Raw genomic sequence first — 26,783 nt, 5'->3', positions numbered from 1 at the left:
ACCTTTAGTATTACTAGTGTCATTTCTTCGGTCTAACCGTATTCTTTCCAGTCCACCCCTGTTACTGTTGGTAATCTTAATTACCATTGTTGGTACTGCCTTTTCCCTTACCCTTGTGGTATTTCTTCAGTACCATAGCTGGTATTGTCTTCTCTTGCTTAACCTGTTAGCTTTTATCTTTATTCAAGTGTTTCCCTTTCTACTCTTCATACAGTGTATTGGTATTTATCTTGTGATTTTCTTGTAGTTTTTTGAGCAGAGTGACTTCATTATTGTTGGATTTTATAGTTAGTTGTGGTGTCCTTTTCTGTTAAGATGTCAGATAAGAAGGGTACCTCTGGCTTTAAGCATTGTACTTCTTATAAGGGCACGTTACCTAATAGCAACTCGCATGATGACTGTGTATACTGTTTGGGAGTGGCCCACCTTTTGATGCAGCCTCCATGTGCTACTTGTCAAAGTGTCAGCCAACACAGTCTTAATGAGCGTAAAAATAAACTCATTCTGAAGGGGTTACTCAAATCTCACTTCTAAGAGGCCATTTCGGGAATGGAGGTCTCAACCCCTCCTTCTTAGGACAAAAAGAGATCCCATTCTGTTCCTTCTTCACCATTGGGTGATCAGAGCAAACCTGAGAAATCTAAGGTCCCCAAGTTATTGTCGGAACATAAATCTGCCTCTTTGGCTCCACCTTCCACTGCTCCGACTGTCTCAAAACCTTCGATACTGATGCCTGTTTTGGCACACATCCTGCCTCCAGCACTGGTCATTGATCTTACTACGCCTGCTTCAACTTTGACACCTGTAGCTACTTCAGCTCAGGGCACACCTTCGACTTCAGTTTCCATTTTGGAACCGACCATTTCAGCTCCGAGTGCTACTTCTGCACCGAGTGTTGTACCGACCTCACTGGATCTGACCCCTTTGCTTCTGGTCTCGAAACTAGAGACTTTGGTGCTGGCAGACCTTGCACCATGGACCTGATACTATCCCTCCGTAGATCTGTTTCTGGGCCAAGTGTATAGCCCATTTCTCGAACATCCTGACTCCCCGTCTGGAGTATCCACTAGATCCACCAGGAGCCTTTTGGGACATGATGCGTCTTATGGACCAAATTATGTAAAAATTAGTGACACAAGCACCACGATGTCATATAAAAAGGCTTACTTTATTATAATGTGCTAGTAGACAATACTTTCACCTCTCAAGGGTGGTTCAGGTAGAAAACTGCATACAGGTTTAAACATAGTTTAAATAGAGTTAATTAACATCATTAAAGATATATACCATGCAAAAAGCATATAAGCTCAATACTAAAAGTATAAAAATATATATAAATATAAGTATATATAAAAAAAATATAAAAATATATATATATAAAAAAAATCACAATTTATTACTAATATCCTTCAGAAGTGGTTTTAAACTAAAATAATCATTTAATCCAGGATATCGGTAAACTTTAAAATGTAACTCTATGTAAACAATGTTTAAACCTGTATGCAGTTTTCTGCCTGAAGAAGCCTTGAGAGGTGGAAGTATTGTCTACTAGCGCATTATAATAAATTAAGCCTTTATATGACATGGTGTTGCTTGTGTCACTAATTTTTACATAAATTGGGCTGTTTGTAGTGACACTTGCTTTATCTGCATGGTAAGAGCCTTCTTGTATTTTTGCATCTTATGGACCACCTGTTGGTAGCCAGGAGGATTCCTTCACTTTCTAAAACCCATCCACCTGCTGGACTTGGGTTGCCTTATCCATGGACTCCATCTTACACTCCTCCTTCGACCATCTCAGTTCTGAAGCCCTCTGCTCCAACATCCTTCTTGGAACCCATCACCTCGGCGCCGATGGTGCACCTTACTCTGGCTCCAAGTTTGTCCCTTTGGTCTTCAGTTCCCGCCGAGCCAATACTTTCTCAGTTTGTGGATTGGGGAACGGGCATGTCAGCCCGGGGTATGGTGCCGACTTTCTCCTTGGTTCCCTCCTTGGTGCTGATGGCTGCATCTGCACCGATCCTGTTTGAGGTTCTGCCTGTGGAAGCAGGTCCGTCGGAGTGGGGTGTGACCCCGTCCTGAGATTGTCTTTCTCGGTTCTGGGCTATTATCCCTCTTTGGGTGGGCCTGCCTTCCGTGCGATGGAGAGGGCTGTTGCTTCTGGTATCGCTCCCATGATGTCGGAACCCCAGTTTTCGCCCCCTAAGCTGCAGCTGTCACAGACCATCCTCCGGGACACCGGGCAGAGAAGCTGCAAGACACCCCTGTTCAGGGTACCCACTCTTCCGAGTCCTCCTCAGAAACCCCCACTGAGGACTCCCTTGAATGAAGACATGCAAGATGAAGCACATGGACTCGCCTGAGGAGTCCTTAACAGAGGACATGGATTACGATGATGGTGAAGGGTCCCCACGCTCACCTCCTGATGATGTGTCCTTCGGAGACATCCTTGAGATGTTAAAGCAGAGAGGTGACTGTAAGCCCTCCAACCCTTTGAGGAGTCTGTGTTCCTGCAGGCTTTGCATGCCTGGCCGTCTACCTCTTGGGTGACCCCACCTGGCGACGAACTCATCCAGCTCATCGTACAGCACATGTGGAAGAACCCTGATTCCATTGAGGCGATCCCTCAGAGACCAGACAAAATTCTGTCCTCTCCTGTTAACAATCCACACCGGTCCAAGGGGTTAACAGTTGATGTTATGGATGTGGCGGTGGCCACAAAATAGGACTTGGCTGAAGAAAGTCCCACTGTCTACTCACCCAACAGGGAGTCCCGGGTGGTGGACAGACTTGGGAAGTGTATTTTTGCATCAGGGACCTTTGCTATATACTCCCTGAATTATTTTGCACTTTTTACGTGGCTCCAGAGGTACTTGATCTCCAAACTCTCTGGGACACTCACAGAACAGTTGTCTAACGAGGTCAGGGATAAAGTGACCTCACAGCTAGCAACCCTGGAATCAATATCCAACTCGACCATGAGGTTGCTCTCACATGTGACCGAAGGGGCGGCTAGAGCAGCGGGTTCGGACATTATGAGACGCCATGCCTGGATGCACATCTGTGACCTCATGGACCCCTTCAAGTCTTTGCTTTTGAATGCTCCCATCGAAGCTTCATCTCTCTTTGGCTCCAACGTGAAGGGCATGCTAGCCAGATGCGAGCAAGACAGAAAAATCCTGTCTACCATAGGCCTATGGTTTGCCAACCCTCAACGTACTTTTTTCAGGAATCAGAGGAGTGGGAAGTTGGTGCATAAGAAATCTCAGGGTCCTTTCTGTGCCGCACATGGTGATGATGCTCCCAGAAGCAGAGGGGGTAACAATTCTGGAAGACTCCCCCTGTAGAGGCAGAGAGGGTCCACGCAACCAAGGCTGCAGGGACTCCCTCTCTGGACAGCCTTATCAGCGCTCCTGAGGGGCGGCCCGATTGCTTACCTCTGGAGGCAGTCAGGGGATGTTTCTCTCTGCACCAAGCTGCCTTGCACTCTTTCACCACCGATCGTTGGGTGCAGAATATTATCATCAAAGGTTACACCATTTCCCCTTCTTGTCAGCCAAAATTTCCAAGAAAACTTCCCAACGTTCCACCCAGTCAAAGGGAAGAAGCAGCTTCAGAGATTATAAAGCTGTCTCAAAAAAAAGAGTACTCCAACCAGTCCCACCAGACCAGCGCGGATCCAGATTTTCCTCGAGATTCTTTTTGGTGCCAAAAAACGACAGGGGACTGGAGACTCATTTTAGATCTCAGCAACTTAAACAAGTCTGTTTCCCACACCAAACTTCGGAAGGTCACAGTTCAGTCCATCCTTTTCTTTTTAAGAGAAGGCGATTGGATGTGCTCTATAGATCTCCGGGATGAGTATCACCACATCAAGATGGACAAACGCTCCAGGAGTCTGCTTCGTTTCTGGCTAGGAGCCAGTCATTACCAATTCCATTCGGTCTCTCTGCAGCCCCCAGAGTATTCATGAAATGCATGGCAGTGGTAACAGCTCACTTGAGACTAAAAGGATTCCGGGTGTTTCCATATTTAGATGGCTGGCTCCTTACTGCCCCCACCAAGCATCTTCTGGTAACGACACTACAACATACCCTCTCTCTGGCAAAATTGTTGGGAATAACGATACATTGGGAGAAATCAAATCTTATCCCTACACAACAAATAGAGTTCATTGGAGCAGTGTTCAGTACTCAGTCCTGTCTGGTATCACTCCCTCTTCACAGACTCCATCGACTGAGGCTTCAAATCTGAGTGAGTCTTTGTCAAACATCAGCCTCTGCAAGAGAAGTTCTCCAAGCCCTAGGTTCTATGGCTGCGTCAATTCCAATAGTGCCTGTAGCAAAATTACCTATGCAAATTCTGCAATGGCTCCATCTGTGTCAGTGGTTCCCAAACTGTCATCCCCTGGATTACAAGATTCGAATAACCAACTTCTGCAAGCAGGACCTGCTTTGGAGAATGAGGCCAGACATTCATCTTTGGAGCCGCCCATTTCAACCCTCCCAGCCCACAGCCATTGTGACCATGGGTGCTTCCTTGATCGAGTGGAATGGGGGGCCATTTTCAGGGAAAGACTGTCCAAGGCACATGGTCCACCTCAGAGGCCCACCTGCATATCAGTGTCCTAGAACTGAGCACCATGCTGTTAGCATTGCAGGCATTCCATGCAGCTCTCCCCTCCGAGACAATTGCAATCCAATCAGACAATATGTCAGTGGTCTGGTACATCAACAAGCAAGGAGGAACAAAGTCCTACCCCTTTTGTCGAGAAGCCATGAGAATTTGGCAGTGGGCAATAGCTTCCAACCGCTTTCTGATAGCAACACATATCCTGGGGAGCTCCAGTGTGATTGCGGACAAACTGAGCAGATGCATCCTCATGCTCCATGAGTGGTCTCTCAACCCCGAGGTGGCGTCTATAATCTTCAGCCACTGGGGACAGCCTTGCTGTGATCTTTTTGCCTCCTCGTCAAACACCAAGTGCAGCAGCTACTTTGCCCTGCTTCCCCCGGAGAGGAAGTCACTGAGGGACACTCTAATCCACGATTGGCCCACAGGACTTCTCTACACCTATCCTCCCATTCCTTTGATCCCACAATTTCTAAAGAAAGCTCTTCAGTTGAGATGCAAGGTGATCCTCATAGCCCTATTCTGGCCTCGACAAGTTTGGTTCCCCTTTCTTCGGCCTCACCTAGTATTCCCGCCGTGGATTCTGGACCCTCTACCAGATCTGATATATCACCCCCAGGGGTTGTCACCCAAACCTGTCCACTCTGAAGCTGACAGCTTGGTTTCTCAACTTCCGCTAGTCACCAGGCAGGCTAATCTCTTCTCACCTGTTTGAGACATTATTCTGGCCTCTCACAAACTATCCACCAGAAGACTATATCAGGATAAATGGAAAAGGTTTTCCATTTGGTCCAAGGATAACATGCTAGACCCGTATTGAGCTCCAGTTACTGCCGTGCTTCAATATTTGGCTAAGGTTTTTGATAATGGAGTCTCTGCCTTTACAGTATGAGTACATCTAGTGGCAATTTCCAATTTCCACAGTGATATAGATGGCACCACTCTTATCTCTTTACGCCTCTGCAAGGCTTTCATCAAAGGTATCTCTCATCTCAGGCCTCCTCTTAGACAGCCCGTAGAACCATGGAACCTCACTTTAGTCCTCCTCTCTTTGACTCAAAAGCCCTTTGAGCCTGTGGCTAAGTGTGACCTAAAGTTTTTGTCTTGGAAATCTTTGTTTCTGGTGGCCGTTACCTCTGCCAGAAGAGTTTTGGAGCTGCAGGCATTGTGTATCAAGAGTCCCTATCTGTTTTTTCGTAAAGACAGAGTGTTACTTCAGACAAACCCATCCTTTCTTCCCAAAGTTGTTTCTGAATTCTCTATTAACCAGTTTATTGATCTATCAGTGTTTTTTCCGAATTGTGCCAGTAGAGGAGAGTATTGCCTTCATGCCTTAGACATACATAGACAATTAAGATTTTACCTAGACAGGACCAAACCTATCCATAAATCTGAACAGCTTTTCATCTCCTTTTCAGGACCCAAAATGGGAGAAGCTGTTTCCAAGGTTACATTATCAAGATGGCTAAGGACTGCATATGTGTCACCTAATCCTCCATAATGAGTCCATGCCAAAAGTTAAAGCCCACTCCACTAGATCTGTGGCAACTCCTATAGCATTCTATTCCAGGGCATCCATGGATGACATCTGCGCAGCAGTGACTTGGGCTAAGCCTCATATCTTTATCAATCATTACAGATTGGACCTGGTCTCTGGGGGGGAGCTGCCTTCGGCTCAGTGGTACACAGGAATGTTCTTCCATAAGGGCCACCCATGGATCTCAAGGTAGCTTGGGATTCTGTCCCATCAGTGATGAATGGAAAGAAGATTAATAGCATCAGATAAAGAAATTACGTCTTACCATATCGTTCCATTTGTGTTATTGATCTTCTTTCATTCATCACTTCCCATCCCTTTCCCTTTCCAAAGGCTCCTGGGTGATGCTTTGGGTCTAAGTGGTGCACTAGGATACTTGCGTAGAAGTGGCCTCGGCTTTACTTCCTTTCTTAGCAAACTCGATCTGAGGTAACAGGGAGAAGGGCATTCTGGGTGGAGACGCGAGCTTGGTAGTAGGCCGACTCTGTTCCGAGGGCTCAGAACCGAACCCCATCAGTGATGAATGAAAGAAGATGAACAACACAGATGGAATGTTATGGAAAGACATAACTTATTTTTTTGTTAGTAATGGTCTTTCCTTCTCTTTTACCTTCAAATTGTTGAAGTTAAGAGCAGAGATGACATCTACCTATAGTAAAAGCAAGGCTTGCACTTAAGCGAGGCATAGCATTGAACTGTTCCTACATTATGGTTTGATGCTGAATTAACTGCTCTTAGAATACAAATAATTTGATTTTTGATGGCCAGTTTAACATATTCTGACCTCTCTTTTTCTAACATTTAGAATCCATAATGAGAAATCTATCCAAGCCTTTATCTTTGGTGTCTGAAAAATCAAACTCTGCTGATTTATTAACTCTCCCACCAGGCAGTCAAACTCCTTATTTCTCAAAACTTTCCAGGACAGGTTTGAAAAAAAAGCACTGATATACCACCTAGTTTTTGTAATATATGTGATTTCCAGACAGATTTATATTCATTATTAAAAAAAAATCGTAACATGAACAGCTCAATTGTATATTTCTGAAAAGGAAATTCCAAGTCGATCTATATTACTTAGGAGGGCCATTGCCCCAAAGAAAACTTGCAGCCTGCTTCTACGTTTTTATAGAAGTCAAAAGATGGAGGAACAAGAAGAGACTGTGACATGCATGATACCTCTAGAAGTCCCATCGTCTGCAGAGCTGCCACTCGTTGTAGAAAATCTAGCAAAGTGGAAGTCAAGTGACAAATTTAATCCTCTTAATTGCATTATAAATAATGCCAGACCAGTTATCACAATGGAGTGACACTGTCAAGGATATCCCCAAATATCTCAGTATTTCTTGGCTCCTAAAAATATGGAGATTGTCTTGTCATATCTAGATGTTAAGTTGTCAATCTCGCCTTCATTCTTGCTGGATGGGTTCGGAGCCGATCCTCGGCTCCGACTCGGCACTAGCTTTAGCTCGAGAACTCCTTTTACCAGCTCGAGACAACCCTATATCCCATGATGCAAGGCGGAACTACCCCAGATCTCGTTTGCCGCTTAGCGAAAGAGGTCTCCTTTGCCAGCTGAGGTAAGTTTTTCTTGTTAAATAAGAAAAAAAGTTAGTTAGGGGTTTAATTTCCCTTCAGTGTCAGGTTAGCCTGTTTTTAGTACAGCCCACCCTATTCCCTTCCTTTTATTATAGTTTTTTTTTTTTTTCAGTGAAAGTTTTAGTCAGGCCTAGTTCCCCAAGTTATTCCCTTCCTGTGTGTCTGTGTAGGGATTAAGTTGTGTGTTTGTGGGGACTGTGTGTGTATATCCTGTTAGGATGTCTAAGGAAGGCAAGGTCTCAGGCTTCAAGAAGTGTGACCAGTGCTGTCAGAAAATGTCCCTGACAGACGGTCACACTTCTTGTGTGTATTGCCTGGGGCCTTTGCACCTGCAGGACTCCTGTGCGTTGTGTCATGCCTTTAGCCAGCGAGTCCTGCAGGAAAGGAGGAACAAACTGATCCTCCGAGGTTTGTTGAAACCTGAAGGTTCTCCTCCTAAGCAAGGGGCAGGAAAACCTCTTAAGCCACCAAGAGGCTCAGGCTACAGTGTCTAAGCCTCCTCGGTGGCTCGCCCGTCGAGCCGATATCGCTCGGCTGGAACCGATGCTTCTTCTGACAGAGTAGTGGGTTCGGTGCCGGCCGGCTCGATACCCTGACTACTGTTGCCTTGTCGGCTCCGGCTGGAGCCGACACTTTATCCAGCATCGGAGCCGAGAGATCCTCGGCTCCATCTGGGGTTCAAGGGACTTCGGCTCCGATGGCTTCGGCCCGCAAGAGATCCCGGTCCCCTTCGATACTGTATCCACTCGGCCCGGGTCTCCTCTTTGTCGGAGCGAGCCATCGGAGCCGATCTTCGAGATCTTCCAGGCTGTCTGACCACGATTTGGAGAGGGTGGTAAGCAGGCTGTTGAAGTCTCAGGCACTGGCCCAAATGCTCCATAGCCCGTCTCAACAGACTTCGGCTACAGCCCCAATTCTTGAGATTCCTCCTCCGACTCCACACCAGAGTTCGGAGCGCGAGCTTTGGGACAGCGACTGTTTCGATGCCGAGCCGATACATCCTTCGGCTCCGTCATCCTCGGCTCCGATCTCCTCCTTGAGACTTTCCTTGGAGGGATCCGGTCGCCGGTTTCCACTGTCGGCTCCGAGGGGCTAGTGGCATCGGACCCTTGTCCGACCCGCCTCCCTCTCGGAGCTTCGGCTTTGGTAAGCTCGGCGCCGACATCTGCCTCGAGCCTTCTCTCTTGGAGCCGACCATTCCTGTTTCTTCGAGCGGTGTGTTCAGGTCTCCCGGGAGAGGAGCCTTTGAGGTGATGAGGAGTGTCCTGGCCTCTGAGCCTGGTCAACGGTCTATCCCTCTAGCTCCTCCCTCATCAGTGCCTGCAGAAGCCTCTTGCCAGCCTCTTGCTCTCAGGCCCAGGGATCCATCGCCCCAGGTTTCCCCACTGGGAATTTCCTCCTCTTCCGAGGTTTCTCCTGACCCTGCAGGTGAACCCCCTCGGAAGAGGACGTAAGAGGAAACACACAGACTCCTGAGTCTACTACATCTGATACCGACTTAGATGAGTCGGAGGGTTCCCCACGGTCCCCTCTGAGGATGTCTCATTTTCAGACATCCTTGAGCTCCTCAAACAGAGGGGGAATTGGCCATCCATTGACCCCTCCGAGGATGAGTCGGTATACCTGGAGGCTTTTGGATCCCGACCCTCCACCTCCTTGGTGTCTCCGCCTTTCGACCCACTCATGCAGGTAGTGGCTCGGAAGGCGTGGGCGGCTCCAGATTCTGTGGAACCTGTCCCCAGGAGACCATCCAAATTCATCACGGCCCCTTCGGACAAACAGTTCCTGTCCAAAGGTGTCTCTGTGGATGCTATGGTGGTGGCGGCCACTAAGAAGGAACTGGCGGATCCTTCAGTACCTGTCCATCCTCCTAATAAGGATTCTAGGACCATGGACAGGTATGGAAAGCGGATGTTTTCTTCAGCGACCTTTGCAATGCTCGCTGAATTACCTTTGTCACTTCACCAGGCTTCAACGAGATATTCTCAAGGAACTGGGGAAGTAGTCCAGGATCCTTCAGCTGCTGGGGCTCAGGAAAAGATTGCCTCTCAGCTAGCTATCCTGAATTCGATATCTAACTCCTCCATGCGGCTCATATCTTATGCAGCCGATGGAACGAGCAGGGCCGCAGGCACAGGTGTTGCTCTTAGACGCCAAGCCTGGATGCGGCTGTGTAATTTTGCGGACCCCTTTAAGGCGTCCTTCACCAACACCCTTTGACGGTTCGGCTTTGTTCGGACCTCAGGTGAAGGATACTTTGACCAGATGTGAACAAGACGGTAAAACTCTTTCTGCCGTTGGAGTCCAGTTTTCCACTCCTTCTAGACCATATCCCAAGGGTCAGAAGGGGAAGATGTGGTTCCGTAAAGCCCAAGGAGCTACACCGGACACACGTGGTCAGTTTACCCCTAGAGGCAGAGGGGTAATAATAATAGACGCCCCTAGAGGCAGGGGGGGTCCTCAGAACCAGGGCAACAGGGAGCCTCTTCCTGAGAAGCCCTTTCAGCATCCCTGAGGTGTTGCCCGACTGTCCACCCTTGGAGGCAGTCGGGGGAAGGATTTCGCTGTACCCAGTAGCCTGGCAATCCCTATCACAAGAGAAGTGGGTACAGTCGATTATATCCGAGGGTTACAAAATCCCCTTCGAAGGTTTCCGTACCTCTACAATCCCTTCCAGACATCTCACCCGGTCAAAGGGATTTGGCAGAACAGGAAGTTTTAAAACTCCTGGGAAAAAGAGCCATCCAAACAGTGCCGGCAGACCAAGTAGGATCCGGCTTCTACTCAAGATTCTTTTTGGTCCCCAAAGGGCGGGGGATTGGAGACCCATACTAGACCTAAGCAGACTAAACAAGTCTGTCCAAAAGGCAAGATTCCGGATGGTCACGCTGCAATCCATTCTGCCCTTTCTGGGCAAGGACAACTGGATGTGCTCGATAGACCTTCAGGATGCGTACTATCACATAAAGATTCACAGACGCTCCAGAAGGTTTCTCCGCTGCTGGGAGCCAGTCATTACCAATTCAGAGCACTGCCCTTTGGCCTCACTTCAGCCCCCAGAGTGTTCACCAAATGCATGGCGGTGGTCACAGCTCACCTGAGACGCCGAGGATTCCAAGTGTTTCCTTATTTGGACGACTGGCTCCTCTCCGCCACCTCCAGGGATCAGCTTCTTCGGTCCAGAGATTACACCTTACAGCTTTGCAAGAGTCTAGGAATTTCGTGAATTTGAAAAATCCTCTCTGCTGCCTTGCCAATCTATCACCTTTATAGGCGCAGAATTAAATACCGTCAAAATGTTAGCCAGACTAACAAATCAAAGGATTCTGGACATCCAGAAATTTGTTCAGCTTCTGTTACAAAGCAACAAGGTCAAAGCCAGGTTTGTCTTGAAGGTTCTAGGCCTAATGGCTGCAGCCATTGTTCTTCTTCCACTAGCTCGCTTCCACATGCCTCCTGCAGTGGATGTTGTTCACGCAGTGGTCGTACCGATCTGCCCATGAGACACGAGATCTTAGTGACACAGTCTTGCAGGGCTCATCTACGATGGTGGGTATCTTCCCGCTTCTTCAGCAGGGCCAACCATTTGTTCCCCTCCTCCAGTTGCCACAGTCACCACGGATGCCTCTCTGATCGGGTGGGGGCATTATCAGGGCAGGATGGTCCACGGACGTGGCAACCCATAGAATACCACCTGCACATAAATGTCCTGGAGATGAGAGCAGTGCTTTTAACGCTTGCAAGCCCTCACGACTTTCTTCCCACAGGGACTATTGCAGTACAGACGGACAACATGTCCGTGGTCTGGTACATCAACAAACAGGGCGGAACCAGGTCCTATCCCTTATGTCGAGAAGCTCTCAGACTTTGGCAATGGGCGATCTCTTCTCAGCGGTTTCTGATAGCAACGACATCCCGGCAGGTCCAACCTATTGGCGGACAGGCTAAGCAGATCTATTCTGATGCCTCACGAGTGGTCTCTCAATCAGTCTGTAGTGGATCAGATTTTTCTGAAGTGGGGCACCCCTTGTTGCGATCTTTTCGCTACCCCTCAAAACAGCAAGTGCCCAGATTACTTCACACTATTTCCTCTTCCGGCCAACCCTTGAGAGACTCTCTAACCCAGGATTGGCCTCGGTACTTCTTTATGCTTTTCCTCCCTTTCCATTGATTCCACAAGTCATTCAGAAAGCCACCGGTTTGAGAGCCAAATTGATCCTCATTGCTCCATATTGGCCTCGACAAATTTGGTTTCCGTCTCTACATCGTCACCTTCTGGTGCAGCCCTGGCATCTGGACCCAGTTCCGGATCTTTTGATCCACCAGTCGGGTCAGCAGCACCGAGCCATTCATTCTCTCAACCTCACTGCTTGGTTGCTCCACTTCCTTCCTAGCCAGGCTACCAATGATTTCTGACTCAGTCAGAGACATTTTAGTGTCTTCTTTAAAGTCGCCCACTAGAACGGTTTATGCTAGCAAGTGGCGACGTTTTCTATTTGGGCAAACGCCAGAAATATTGATCCCTTCACTGCTCCTATACATTCTGTTTTGGATTTCCTGGCAGAGGTTTTTCATTCAGGATCGCATCATCTACAGTCAAAGTACAAATGGCTGCTATTTCCAAATTTCATGTTGGCTTGCAGGACAATAACATCATGTCTCATAGGTTATGCAAAGCCTTTTAAGAGGGGTTTTTCTCCTAAAAACCCCTGTGGAACATCCTCCTCCCCAAAGGGGTCTGGACTTAATGTTGGCATCCCTAATTCTACCTCCTTCGAACCGTCTGCGTGTTCTTTAAAGTTGTTGACATGGAAAACGATATTTTTGCTGGCTGTTACTTCTGCAAGAAGAGTTTCTGAGATTCAGGCCCTCTGTATTCGTTCACCTTATCTGGTGTTTCATAAGGATAGGGTTTCGCCAGGACTAACCCTTCCTTTCTTCCCAAGGTTGTATCTCAAGCCAATATTAACCAATCTATTGATCTACCAGTTTTCTTTCCTAACTATTCTGACAGAGCTGAACAGAAGCTGCATTTTTTTGGATGTTCATCGTCAGCTCAGGTACTACTTACATAGGACTAAACAACTTAGAAAATCAGACCAATTGTTTGTCTCCTATGCAGGAAGCAGGTTGGGTCTTCCAGTATCTAAAGTGACCTTATCTAGATGGTTGACTTCCACCATTTCCTATGTGTACTCTCTAAGGGCAAACAACTATCTTCTAAGCTAAAAGCTCATTCGACCAGGAGTCTATCCACTTCTGTAGCCTTTCAGGATAGACTTCCCATTGACACTATTTGTGCAGCAGCTACTTGGGCTACGCCTCATACTTTTGTGTCTCATTACAAGTTGGATTTGGCCTCCAGAGATAGGGCCAGTTTTGGTTCCACTGTTCTCAAGAGTCTGTTCCATTGAGCCACCCGGGATACAGGTGCTAGGGACGCGGTCCCATCCAGCAAGAATGAAGGCGAGATTGACAACTTAACATTTAGAAGTTATGTACCTACCATAACGTTCCATGTTAGTTGTCTTCATCTCGCCTTCTTCTAGCGTCCCACCCTCCTTCCCCCAGGCCTGGACAGATCTTGGAGAGTTCCTATTAGATTGCTTCCTCTGGAGCATTGTTATGAGGACTTCTTTTAGGAACCATGGTTCCTAATTATATTAGGATAAGTCTTTAGCAGGGTTAGTTAGCTGCCAAACGAGATCTGAGGTAGTTCCGCCTTGCATCATGGGATATAGGGTTGCCTCGAGCTGGTAAAAGGAGTTCTCGAGCTAAAGCTAGTGCCGAGTCGGAGCCGAGGATCGGCTCCGAACCCATCCAGCAAGAAGAAGGCGAGATGAAGACAACTAACATGGAACGTTATGGTAGGTACATAACTTCTAATTTTAGGTTATAGTTAATTTGAAAAGATTTTGTTTTGGTGCTATTCATTTTTATACCAAGGTAATTCTATAAACTTTGACAGCTACTCAAAAAACAGTATCAGTGTCAGTGACAAGGTCTCGCATATGAAATAAAAGGTCATCTGCATAGAAAAAGACTTTTTATGCCCCACTGTAATTGTCTTGTCCATATTAGATTATGCATTTTATAGCCAACTGTTCCTTATAGAGGATCTACCTGGTGAGTGTCCAATGAAATTTCAGTCCAGTTAGATAGTTTAGGACTAGTTTTTACCCTAGCCAAATCATTGTACTGATGTTTAATATAATTTTCTTTAGCAAACCATTCTTTCCTTTTTTGGGTGGACAGAGTGTCATTTATTCTTACCGTAATTTCTCCCTCAGAGTCTGGTCTGTCTGCCTGCCCTTGATTACATATAATTACCATAGTTTTGCTATTATACCTGGGTTTCATAATATATATTTGGTAAGTGTGTTTTCATTTATCATGTTTGTTTGTTTGTTTGTCTTTCGGCTTTTCCCAGTTAGGGGTCGCCACAGCGGAACTTCGGTCCACTAATGATTGGCAGTGGATTTTTTACAGTGCTGAGTTGCCAGCTCGACACCCAACCTTCAAATAAGGCACACCCATTCACGCACGCACCTACCTGCATTGAGAGAACTTAATTACTGGTCCCATTTGCAATTCACAGTGCCCCTGTCAAGTGACCAAAAATGTATTTTCCACATTTTGAATATGCACTGTCTAAGACGGTCTTCAGGCTGACAATCTCTAACCTTTGTACCCCTATTATATTTGTGGTTCTGAACTTTAGTTATTTTCTGTTTTACCAAGTGGTAATATGGCCTCTGTCCATTATTGGAATGGAGCTGTATGCTCTTGTACTTTATGATGGTGAGACTGTTCTTCCTCCTGTTCTTTGGGTTGATCCTGTTATAATAAATCAAAGGAAAATCCGTATTGGAGACCAGTATATAAGGCAACGTTTGGCCCTAAGTTTGTCCCATTGATCATTAACCTTACCCAGCATTGCTTTAGTGGCTTATTGAACCATTTACAGTAATCAGTTTCTATTATGTGAGTGTACTTAATATGCAGTCCTTTACTGATAGTCTTGCAGTCTCTTCTCATGACTTTCTGCCTGGATAGAGCCTTAAGTCTCTCCTGGTGCTATTAAACCTGCAGGGAAAAAAGCTTGCATCTCCATGTGATTCCTTCAGTAATATCACCTCCCTCCTAGTCCTTTGGAATCCTTAGTTAAAAACATTCCATTTTGAATCAAAGCAGTCTGTCCTAATTAACAGTTAAGTAAAATTGCACATGCAGTTGAGAAAGCGTTTGCCTTTTTTTGTAAAAGATAATCTAAATTTTTGGTGTGATGGACTGCGAATAAAAGCCAGAAAATGTGAGAAAGGATCTGAACAAACTTTGAGATATAGTTAGATCTACTGTGGCTGACATTATTTCTTGGGATATCTTTTTGTAACCATTGTTGGAACAACCATAACTTTGAGAGAACTTTCAAGAATTAACCCTTCATGGAAATCTTGCAATGATTCTCTGTAGGGTAGTTTGTTTCAAGACAGACAAATATAAATGAGTTATGCATGTATACTAATTTGCATACCACTCAGCTGAGAGGGTTTATAGGTAGTTTATTTGGTTCTGATGATGAAAAGAGGCAAGAAACACAAAGTTAGATAGTTGCAGGGCTAAAAGCTTCCAGTAGACCACAGGTTTTGGCAGACCACTTGCTGGGTGTGGAGAAAGCAGATTCTTCTCTGAGTGATAACTGGGATATAAATGAATCCAATGACTTTACAAAGGTGAAATTAGAATGAAGTTTAGCTGGAATTCAGAATGTTAATGTTTAGTTGGATGGTTTCACGTAGAAATCATATAAAATAAACTCCAAAGTTGATGGTATATTAACTTATCAGTCAGATGCCACTCTTGGCCCTACAGTTGAAAAATAAGGTTTTTGAAGAAGTAGTGTCAGTTTAGAAGCAAAGCTGGAGATGTTAGAAGAAAAGTAAGTTGACCAAGAGGGAAGGTGGAAAACCATGTCACAGTTAATTGGCAAAGAACAGTTTCCCATTTTCAGTTATCGAAAACAGCAAAGGCTGAAAGCAGCTTTTGCAGGAGGAAAGCAAGTATAGGGGATCTGCTTTCATGGTTTATCCATTTGATTATTCTGTTTAAGGGGGACTTAATTTTGCTGTACTATGTTGTATTCTGAATATATTGGTACTTGTAAGGGCAGTGTGTGATGTGAGAGGAATGAATTGAGAGGAACTACAGATTCAGTGACTGAGTAGTCTTATGGCAGGCCTGTAAGATATTATTATTATGTGGTTTAATAATGTGAGCTTCCTGCTGAGATATGAGCTAGTGATTAGCTGAGAAGTGTACTGGAATGGTTCATTGGTAATTTGAAGGAGTGGTATTTCACCAATTTCTAGTTGAAAAGAATGGAAGAGATGATTGGTTGAAGATGAACTAGATCGTTATAAGTTATACAATTGCTGAATAACTAGCATGCTAAGTACTCAAGCTGTTCCAAGAAGAAGGGGGTATCAGTGACAGTGCCATGGAGGAAAAGACAGGGACACCTCCTGTAGTTCAAGGTTTGCTCTTATGGATTTTATGGTTTCCATTTTAAAAAGTACTGAACACTGGCAAAATGTAACATGATTAATGGATATAAAGGAAGGAAGGGAACTGACGGGCCACTCTTATTCTAAAATTAAGCTCAGTGGTCTTTTGTTTGTGGCTGTAGTGGTTTGCTTAAAGGGATGGATATGTATTTTAAATTGTATTCAGGTTTTCTAGTTGCTTTGTAAAAATATTGTAGGCCTATATCTTTTTGTGGAATATATGCTGGGCCACCCAGTAGTTAATGCCAGTAGCAATTAAAAAAGTTTTTTAAGCTTTAGTTTAATTGGATTGCCGCCCTAGTGTGTTTCTCTCACGACTAATATAGTAGTAATATAGAGAGATGTTTCTGACCAAGAGTATATTTACTATGTGTTTGCCATTTTACTGCAGTTATTGTGGAGTATGAATGGCTAGAAGAGTGATATCAGCTGCTGTAAGGGGGTATTAATTGCTAGGAATTGTTTTCAGAATCGGTGCCTAAGTTGAAATATAAATCTGTAGGTATGCTGATTTAGCACTGTTACTCAAGACAATCATGCCATCTCAAAGGTCTGTTACATGCTGTCTAGTCAGTATATGTTATGACTGGTATGGCCAAAAACTAACTTCCTTTCTGCTACTCACTGCAGACTGTATTTTAATACAATCAGAAGTTCACCTTACAGCTGACAAAGCTACAAAACTGAAAGGTTTGCTACTCAATTTTAACTAGCTTCACTCTGACTGAAGAAAACAATTTAAAGGAATGTTCTAATACCAAAATTATAATATTCTTTACCAATCATATTCCTCAACTCCAGTTATACCCACCTAATCCAAACCACTACTAAAAAGATTTGTAGATTCTCAGCACTACCTTGAAACACCAGACATCATTGTATCACCCTTCAAAAAGCCAGCTTGCCACCTGTTACAGCTTGTTTTCCATTCTCACTTCCCTAAACTTCAAACATGTGCATAACAATTACTGCCCACCCAGTACTGAAGCATTGCTTTATCATGAGAAACTTACCATGTGACTTTAGAAGCAGTGTAAATGAACCCTTACATTTACAAAGGACCCAGCCTGGTTTGTGAAAGCTGTAGGCAAAAAGGGTTTCAGAAAAATCACTCTAGCTAAATGGAACCGACCATCAGAGAAACTCTGAAATTAAGCTAAATACTCCAGCTTCAGATGCAACCCTAGGAATTGCTTAAAACTATTCTAATCCTGCAGATGCTGTAAATATCATGGGTAATTTGACACTTTCCACCTAAAGCACACACACTCCATCCTGCATCACTGTTCCCCTTAGAAAAAAAAGATTATCTCGGATACATCCTACCTGGTTTCACTCCAACCCACATCCTTATACTTAACTTTCCAGCTGCTGCTCATCCTTCTTTTATCCATACAAGTCCCATCAACACAGTACTGTTGTCCCTTGTCTTGCACCTGTTTAACAGTGTTCCAAATGTACAACCTGTTTTACCAGTCGTGTGTGCAAAGACCTTTAATTACAAACTATTCTTTGTCTTTATTACTTAGTTTACAGCTCAAGACATACTTGCTATGTTGACCTTTCTCGTTACTGTTCTGTTTCTGTATTATTCCTTGCTAATTTCTAATGCCATTACATTATTGTAAGTCTTGGCTTTCTGTGTTAACCTTTGTTTCTACTTTTTTCTGCCTTCTCATGTACGTAAAATTCATTGTTCAATATTAATATTGTTACGTTATTACACATTTGTATGTTTTCTTACTTCTTTCTTTTTGCTTTCTGTGCCAAGTTGTGACTAAGAAGGATCCATTGACAAGCTCACCCACCAGATTAAGAAACCAAATAAAAATGAGGGAAATAGTAGTGAAGGTGAACATAACATTAATTTAGGGTTTTTGGTTGAATGGTGTTAGGTGCTAGATGTAGAGAAAAAAATCTTCTCGTGTCCCCTTAGAAATCCTGATAGGTGAATGATTATGTGGAAATTGAGGGTTACATGGGGGAGTAAGGCTTACTGTTTTATGTGAGTATTTTTCTTTCTGCAAGAATTAAGAGAGAGAATGAAATAATCTGTTTCCTTTTAGGATGGAGTATCTATATATATATATATATATATATATATATATATATATATATATATATATATATATATATATATATATATATATATATATATAGGAGGCTGAAATGTAGTAACAAGTGTCAGAGGTGTGTAAGGTGGTCTTAGAGCTGCTTGAATCCCCAGACTATGAAGATATGTAGGCATTTATATTAAGATCATGTGACTGACCGCTGATTCTACAATAGTGCATGAGAAGGGAATCCTCATTATACGTATTATTCAAAGTCAAGTTCACAGATTGATAAAATGTATATATTGGCAGAATATGTTTGGTTGTAAGTGTTTGTATGCATTTCTGTTGTCATTTCTGTTCATGCCTTCCTGGAGTGTCAGCTTTGAGCCTTTATGCCATTTAACTTAGAGTAGCATTGAAGGTTTCCAGTATACTGTTTCAAATTAAAGAACTTTGTAGCCAGAATCTTTGGTGCACAGAGATCTAGCCCTGACTGTGTCCCAGGTGACCAAGGTTTGATTATTGACCCCAGTACTGGAGGAGCCAAGCAGGGAAGGAATAAAGGGAAATGGCCCACTTTCCGCTCCTAGGGTTGGAAAGGGTTGCATACACCGGGGAGTCAATGTAATTTCCGTGGTGGAGACTGTGGAAACCACCATTTATGTTTCCTGGGTTGAGGCAGTGCTACTTAGAAGGAATGTCCCTTGCAGAAATGAGATGACAGTCTCCATGGTATCCCCTTCCCTTATATGTTCCTCCCTGGAGTTTCGCTGGGTACATGCGGGGGAACTAGGACACAAATGTTAAAAGTTGAACTACCCCGATTGCTGGCTAAAGGATGACCTCTCGTTGCGGAACAAACTGGCCGATTGGTCAGGAGTTGACTTATTATTGGTAGTTAGTGGGTGCAAAAAAAAAAAAGTGAAAAACTATCTAAAGTGGAATAAGCATCTGGTAACAAACACAATAACTAAATTTAGAGGGGGTGGGGCAGTCACTGCTTCATCGGTTGAAATAGACAAAGATTGTGGCCAGTGAGATGAAAAACGTATGTCAGATCTTTGGAAGAAGAATAAGGAGATTGTACTGAAGGCAAAAAAGGTTGTAGGTCCTTGAGATTAAGCTGTTAACATGTGACCTAACAGACCAAAATGAAATGGAAAGATTTAGACAAAAGATAGATGATACCTCAGATAAGGAATATGACTTTTAAGCATATTTTTTTATAGTTCTAATGAATACCAGAAGGCTCTAGCAATGAAACCGCATTAGAAAAAGGCACAATGATTCATAAGATTTATTTATGGATGTGTCATAAGGACGAGAGTTCTTTGATAAGAGTTCTAATAGTGATAGAGTTACTTCAGTAATGTTATGCAGGCCTCTAGATTGCTGATATCAGATGGGAGGTCAAAAGGGAAATTCAACAATATTTACAGAAGACAATTGAGAAAGGTAACACCAGATGTGACTTCCATTAGCATGGAGAAATGTGGAAGTTGATAAAAGACCAGACTCTGAGAACGGGCCCAGGGAGTGATGGTCTACCAATAAGACTTTGAGACAAAACAAACGCTTATTTGGTAGAGATGTTTAATGAAATGTTACTGTGTGGCTAATACTCGGGTATGAAAACAAAAGATTATACCATACTGCCAAAGGAGTTTAAAAAGCCAAATGTCATCCCCTATAGAGTAGTGTGTATACTTAATCATGACTATAAATTGTGTCTACCATAGCTACTAGTTTGGCCAAAGAAGTGTTGGATTTAATTGTGAATGATCTGTGCATTTTTGTGAGATGGAAATAGTTAGCTAATATATAAAAAGAAAGTGTTAGCTAATATATAAAAAGAAAGTGTTACTAATGAAGATGATGCAAGACCGTAAAGATGAATCAGTAGTAGTAAGTTTAGGTACAGAAAAGACATTTCATTGAGTGGAATGAAATTACTTAGTAAAGGTCCTAATTGTTGTTGGCTTCATAGAAGAATGTATAGATTTAATTGTGAAAATAGAGTCATTGGCTTGTATAAAGATACATGGACACCTTCCAGTCTCCTTTGTTATCGAATGAGCCTTGCCAGGGATGCCTACTGTTAATGATTCGGTTGACTTGCACCTTGAACATTAGCTGTAGTAATCCATAAACCTAACTTATGGGGGTATAAGATGGGGTAAGGAAGTGAAAGTATCATTATTTGCAGATGATGTATTGATATATTTGGCAGGATCTGAACAAGATTTGCATACTGTTTTTTTTCTCCCAGGTTAAAAAAACAAGTTTTTTTTTTTTTTGGGAGGCAGTATATGATAAATAGAATCAAAACTAGAGCAGTAGTTACCAGCACAATGACTAATACTAGAATATGGATATTTGTGAGAAGTTCAAATGTAGAACAACTGCTGTTTTGATTAGATGAGTCAATAAATGATTCACTTACTAAAAGGTATATGAGGAGCTGATGAGATTCAGAGTGGATTTTAGGAGAATGGTCAGCTTTGAACTAGACCAAGGAGTGCAAGAGTTATTTTTTTGGGCTGTCTTCAGTGTTTCATACATTTCAGTCCTTTCCAGGGCTTACCTTGGGTCATTTAAGAATCTAAGTATATAGTGATATATTATATTTGGGTGGTGGAAAACCTGAAGTGTCATGGGAAAAGGTGGTTGTTTATGGAAAGATGTGGGTGGCATGGGAGTCCTGGACCCATATCTATATGGAACAAACTTGCATTACATGTCAAACACAGTAGCACCCTTGCCAACTTCTAGGTACCTCTATGTGATAATTGGATGGACAGTCCTAATTTCTCCCTTGTTCTAGCTTGTCTTGCCCTCCTTGAGACTGGAGGGAACCTTAGAACAGGGTTTTTGGCTAGGCTTGTAATGGTCTGCAAACTGATTGCCTAATACTTGTCAACCTATGTCATGATGTTGTCCAGATGAACATTTTCTCTTTATTGCAGATGGGATTTATGAGGCAGAATTGAAATATTTTACACATTTAACAGATATACAAAAGATAGGGATTGAAAAACTGTCTCTGTGGTTTTACTGCATTAATAGGGGAGAGCTCCCTTACATTTCAAAATAAGCTTTAGGAATGTTGACACAACCATGAACAATTATATATTTGCCTTTTGGCTACAGCAATGCGGGTTTAAATTTTCAGAAGTAAAGTAAAAACATTCTGATATACTTTGAGCTGATTTGATATAGGGATGTGTGTGTTTTTGGCCTAAAATTAAACAGAAACTTGGCTTGTATAATTTTCTGACAGTATGAAGGAATGTTAAACAATGCACAAATCCTACATTTTGCAGAAGTATTGGAGAACAGTGCCCACACTACTTTTTTTATTGTTGGAGACAAGAGGGTACAGCCTGATGACTTAAAATAGTAAGCAGGGCATTTTTTTTTTCATTTTATTTATTTATTTTTTTAAGCAGAGCATTTCCTGAGCTGAGAGAGCTGAGAAGTAAGGTAGTGGATAAAATGAAAACTGGAGGAGGAACTAGATTATAAAACCTTGGGATGTGTATGTGTTTTACAAAGATAAGCTGATGTAGGTAGAAATGTCAAAGTTTTTCCTTGGAAATTTTTGCACAAGTTCTTTTAGACACTGGTCAGGCTACAGTTGCTGTATCCTCAGGTGAGTCCCACTTGCTTGAGATGTATTTTAGTTGTCTTTGAGACATAGGAGCATCATTCTAGTCTTGCCATAGGTTACTTGCATTTAAGATGAAGTTGCAACAGTTAGCAGAGGCCATAGGGCAGCAGAGATGCTTACTAGACTGCTCATGTTTCTATGTTATGATGTTAGTGCATTTGACAAAAAATGAACCAGCATTGGCAAAATAGTAATGAAAGTCTACAGACTAGGCCCATCCTCTTGCATATTAAAAAGTTAGATCAAGACTTGAGAGACCTCAGTACATGGCTTAACTAACACAAACTCATTCTCACTGTAAAAAAACAAAGCTTTTTGGAGCCCCACAAAAACTCAGTAAAATCACAACAAACTGGGCAGTTTCACACAATACAGGTGAATTGTTAGAAACAGTTCAGTGTTACAGATATCTTGCAATGAAATACTTTTAAAATGTTGAGTGTCCAAAACACTGAACAGCAAAAGATCAACCACAAAAGGTTGAAACTCAAAATTTAGAATAACTCAACACATGTTCTTTGCAGGGAAGCAGTGTCCCCCACACCCCCTGATAATTTTGTATACCATCTCCAAGATAACGGTATTTATTCATTTATTTTCATTTCTAACCAAGCTAAAAGGCAAGACAAAATACATAAACACTGTACAAGGATATAAAGCATTTAGATTATACATGTCACTAAAATTAGTAAAATGGGGATAAACAGTTTCTGCTGTACCTTAATCTCACTGACTTAATGTTTTCAACCTTTTGTGGTTGATCTTTTGCCGTTCATTGTTTTGGCCATTTTGCATTTTAAATGTATCCCATTGGGATGTGGTCAAACCTTACACTTAACTTTCACAACACATTCAAATTACTAAATCACCAGTTAATAAACTCTTCTTCTGGATCAGAAAAATTACCCACTTTCTATCTCTACAGCCAAAGTGGCCATTGAGAAGGGTGTCCTGCTTCCACAATTAGAATGCAGCCTCCCTGTCATTGTTATTGAAGCAGCCTCTAACAAAAATTTCACCTCAGTTCAAACAATGCCAAATAATATTTCCTAATTTCATAAATCTTTTCACTTAGATGAGAATGCCACTGTGACACCCTACAAAAAGCCAAATGACTACTTGTATCTCAGAGAACAATATTCCTTCTAGGGATCATGATCTTTAAACTAAACACCCTGGACACTTTCACTTACTTTGCAGACAGAATTTATGAAAGACCTTTTCACCCTACAGTGTTCAGTTACTCTTTGTCTGTGTCAGCCTTTAGCCACCACAAAGTAATTTACAGTGCATCAAATACACCTTTTGAGTCTGCTCCTAAAGCTTGTGATGCCATCCCAAAACAAACAACTTCCATTCTCTCCCTTAAAACTTTCTAATGTGACCTAAAGAATATTCATTCAAACAAGTACACTGTGAATGCTACCTGAGGGAATCAGATAAACATCCTCTCACTGTTTCACCAACTCTAACTCTCATATTCAAACCCACCTCTTCCACCCATGTTAACCCTCCTTTCTAATTTTCTACTCCCTTGTGCCTTCCCCTTTCTTTTTAAACTCAAAATACTCCGGAATCTGACTTCTTCACATCCTCAGTAGCAACTGTTGTGTATACACTAAAAAAAATTATGCAAAGAGTTTTGTCAGCTTCAACTTTTGTAACTTTATTTTATTGATGTTTGCTTTATATTGTATTAATATTTTGCTTAGTATGTTGACTTCAGCCTAACATTCTGTATAGTGAATTTCAGCCACCGTATATATATGCTTGACTTACCGCTTCTATAATTGCTGTCTCTTCTTATTGTTTTGTTGCATTTGATTTTATGTATGCCATGGCATTTTAATGTTGACTCCATTTGATTTATATCTGATTTCTCTAGGTTTAGCCTGTAAACAGTCCAGCTGGATGAGTGCTGTACCCTTGTTAACAAATAAAAACAAAATAATGATAATAAAATAAAGTTGATAAAATACAGTTACTAGTATGTGGAAATATAAAACTGGACTTGTCAATAGGTGATTTGATTAATTATTGTGGATACTGTAGAAAAGAAGGTAATCAATCTGCAAAAAAGTATTCCTGGCATAAGTTTGCTTTTATATGGTTGCCATTATGTATTTGTAACAAATCCTTTTAATTCAGGGCTAAATAATCTTATCTTGTTGTGTATGTAAGCTCTTGACATCTTTGAGCATTAACACTGTAGTTCAGTTAGATGGCCTACAGTCTGAGAATTAATAGGTGGAATCATACAGGAACTGGATAAAAGGCACCAAGTGGGACAAGAAGGGGAAGAATGAATAGCATAGAATTACTACCGTCTGATGAAAGCAGTTGATCAAAGCTTCCCTATTGGATGGACAATGACATTTTTATACAAAACTGATCATTTTTATTTTTGCAAAGACTATGTTGTGAAATTGAGTGGCTTTGTTTTATTCTTTCTTAATGTTTGTTATGCTTTTAAATTTGTTAGAAGTTTAGCTAGCAACCTGAAATTGAGGGTCAAGTGCATGAATGGACTAGCAGGAGAAGGAGATGAATGACAAGGCTCTGACTGCTGACCTTTTCATGTGGCCATTGATGAGACTGTGGTAGAGATGGAAGTCTCATAGCAGTAGCTAGGTCAAGCTTGTTAATGGATTTGGGGTAGTCCTACTTTATGGCTGAGACTGGGTCGCTCTCATAGATCACACCTCATTACAGGTGGATCTACATTTGTCAGGTTTTACAGGATAGGAAATGTCTCTAGGCCACAAATCCTACCTCTGTGGAGTAGTTATGTGAGTGTGTGGTCCCATAGTCTCCTCACATCCACTTTACTTTGTCAGCCTAGCCTTGCCCTGGGCACAGGTTATTCCAGTCAGGAGAGTCAAGCCAGTCAAAGAGTGATGGGGATATGATTTCATGGAGCTCCATACCATCAAGTAGAAAAATAACCCTAACCTGTCAAATGGTTCCAGTGATAAAAAAAAATAGAAGTTAAAAGTGCTTAATTTTCCTGCTGTTAATATGTAATCAGAGTCACTGGTGAAATTTTAATAGGGAAATTGCATCTCAGGTGTAGTTAGAATTATTTCAGTACCACTGTTGTGTAAAATGTTATGATGATAAACCAATCATTATTTTATTACCGTTCTTTTTGAGTATGTTGAAGTCAGAAATATCCATATGGCTGGATTACATGTGCATGTTATTATATGTTGTGGATGAGATGAAAAAATTCAGTTATACTGCAAAAAGTATCAGTCTGCTGTAGTCCATTCTTTGTTCTTTAAATGTTTCATGTCCTGTAAGAGATTCATTACAAATGAAAAAAAAAAACTGAAATTAGGTAACACTGCATTCTGTCTGTAACTGTTGAGAACTTGCTGCTGCTGTGTCTAACGGGGAAATTTACTGTTTAGTTTTAGCTTTTTAAATTGCAGTTGACTCCTGGAAATTGAATTTATTATCTTTGGTTATTTGTCTTTGCTGTGATTATGGTTGAGCTTTATTTTTTTCTTTCATTCAGGCCTTTGAAGATCTCAGCAAACTGATAGAAAAGGTACCTGTTTTTTTCTTTGACAAAGTGTTACCACGTACTACATTTATGTATATATTTCTGAGATGCTAATGCCTAAAAATGTTTATAAAGTGACTGCATTGAATTATCTTCTTTGGTGAGGATCACTGTAACACTACAGCATAAAATTTGAGTTGACCAACCTTCTGTATCCAGGGTCAGTGAAATCTTATGCCACCTAGGTACTACTGAGATATGTGGCACACAGTACTCCTGTAGATGTCCTGTGTTCTTCACAATGTTCATTTCTTCTCACCATCAGGGAACTATTAGTTATTCATATGCACATGAGAAAATATTAACATATAATAACTTGTGATATTGTTGGTTCTATTTCAACATAATGAATTTCCTGTTAACAGAAATTGAAGTTTCTTTAAAATCCAACATAACTATATTATCTGTCTACTTCCTCTGTGAACAAGCATGATTGTGTTAGACAAATAACACCTGCTTCTTCTTAGAGCCATACATTAATACTAAAGATGGTGAAAATTGTCTGTGATTTAAATAGGCTACTTGAACTTAGTAGTAGCAGATGGTTAAGGCTGTGAGCTGTAATTCCTGTGACATAGGGTATGGTTTGCCAACTTTGTGACATTAAGTCAGTTAACCAGACAGTGCTTGGGGACAACTGGAAATTTGGGCTAGGTTCCTCAGTGATCCCCTGTACTACAAGCCTAATAACTACCTATGAACCTCTGTGTCATTTAAAAACTTGCTGCTTTATTTAACTGAAAAAATCTTAAAATATTTGGAAAAAAGACAAAAAAGATCATTTATCTAAGTGTTGAGAGAAGGAATAACTATATGAAGTCAGTCATAATATGGCTAAAGATGCTGAGAGAAAGGAGGAGGTAAAATTATTATATTCTGGTAAAAAAAAATGCTACTTCCGATTCCATAGAAGATGGATGTTGTCAGCTTCCCGAAACAACGACTTAAAACCAGCCTTTAAAGTACCTAAAGAGCTACCACAAGTACTGGTGCTTCAGAGTCAGTATCTCTCTGTCACATCTAATATAATCAAAGCCTGGTTTATACCCCACCCAAGAATATAGGAACGAAAATTCCACACTTGGTTCTATGACCACACATATCTAATATAATGCTGGAAGTGGAACTAGAACACACATTGTGGATAAGCCTGCCA

The 26,783-nt window shown here is 42.1% G+C and overlaps 1 protein-coding gene across 2 annotated transcripts in view; it reads left to right on the top strand.

Annotated features, from left to right (window-relative positions):
- The window catches only part of VPS36 (vacuolar protein sorting 36 homolog), a 1,108,846-nt gene that overhangs the window by 700,238 nt on the left and 381,825 nt on the right, over positions 1-26,783 (top strand). For both annotated transcript variants that reach the window (XM_044071665.1, XM_044071664.1), the window contains exon 7: positions 25,580-25,612. In XM_044071665.1, coding sequence (XP_043927600.1) covers positions 25,580-25,612 — 33 coding nt within the window. The remainder of the gene's footprint in view (positions 1-25,579; positions 25,613-26,783) is intronic.

This window comes from Protopterus annectens, chromosome 5.part0 (assembly GCF_019279795.1).
Source record: "Protopterus annectens isolate FY-2018-M chromosome 5.part0, PAN1.0, whole genome shotgun sequence".
Lineage (NCBI taxonomy): Eukaryota > Metazoa > Chordata > Ceratodontiformes > Protopteridae > Protopterus > Protopterus annectens.
Note: the sequence above shows the minus strand (reverse complement) of the source record. Positions and strands in the feature narration are given on the sequence as shown.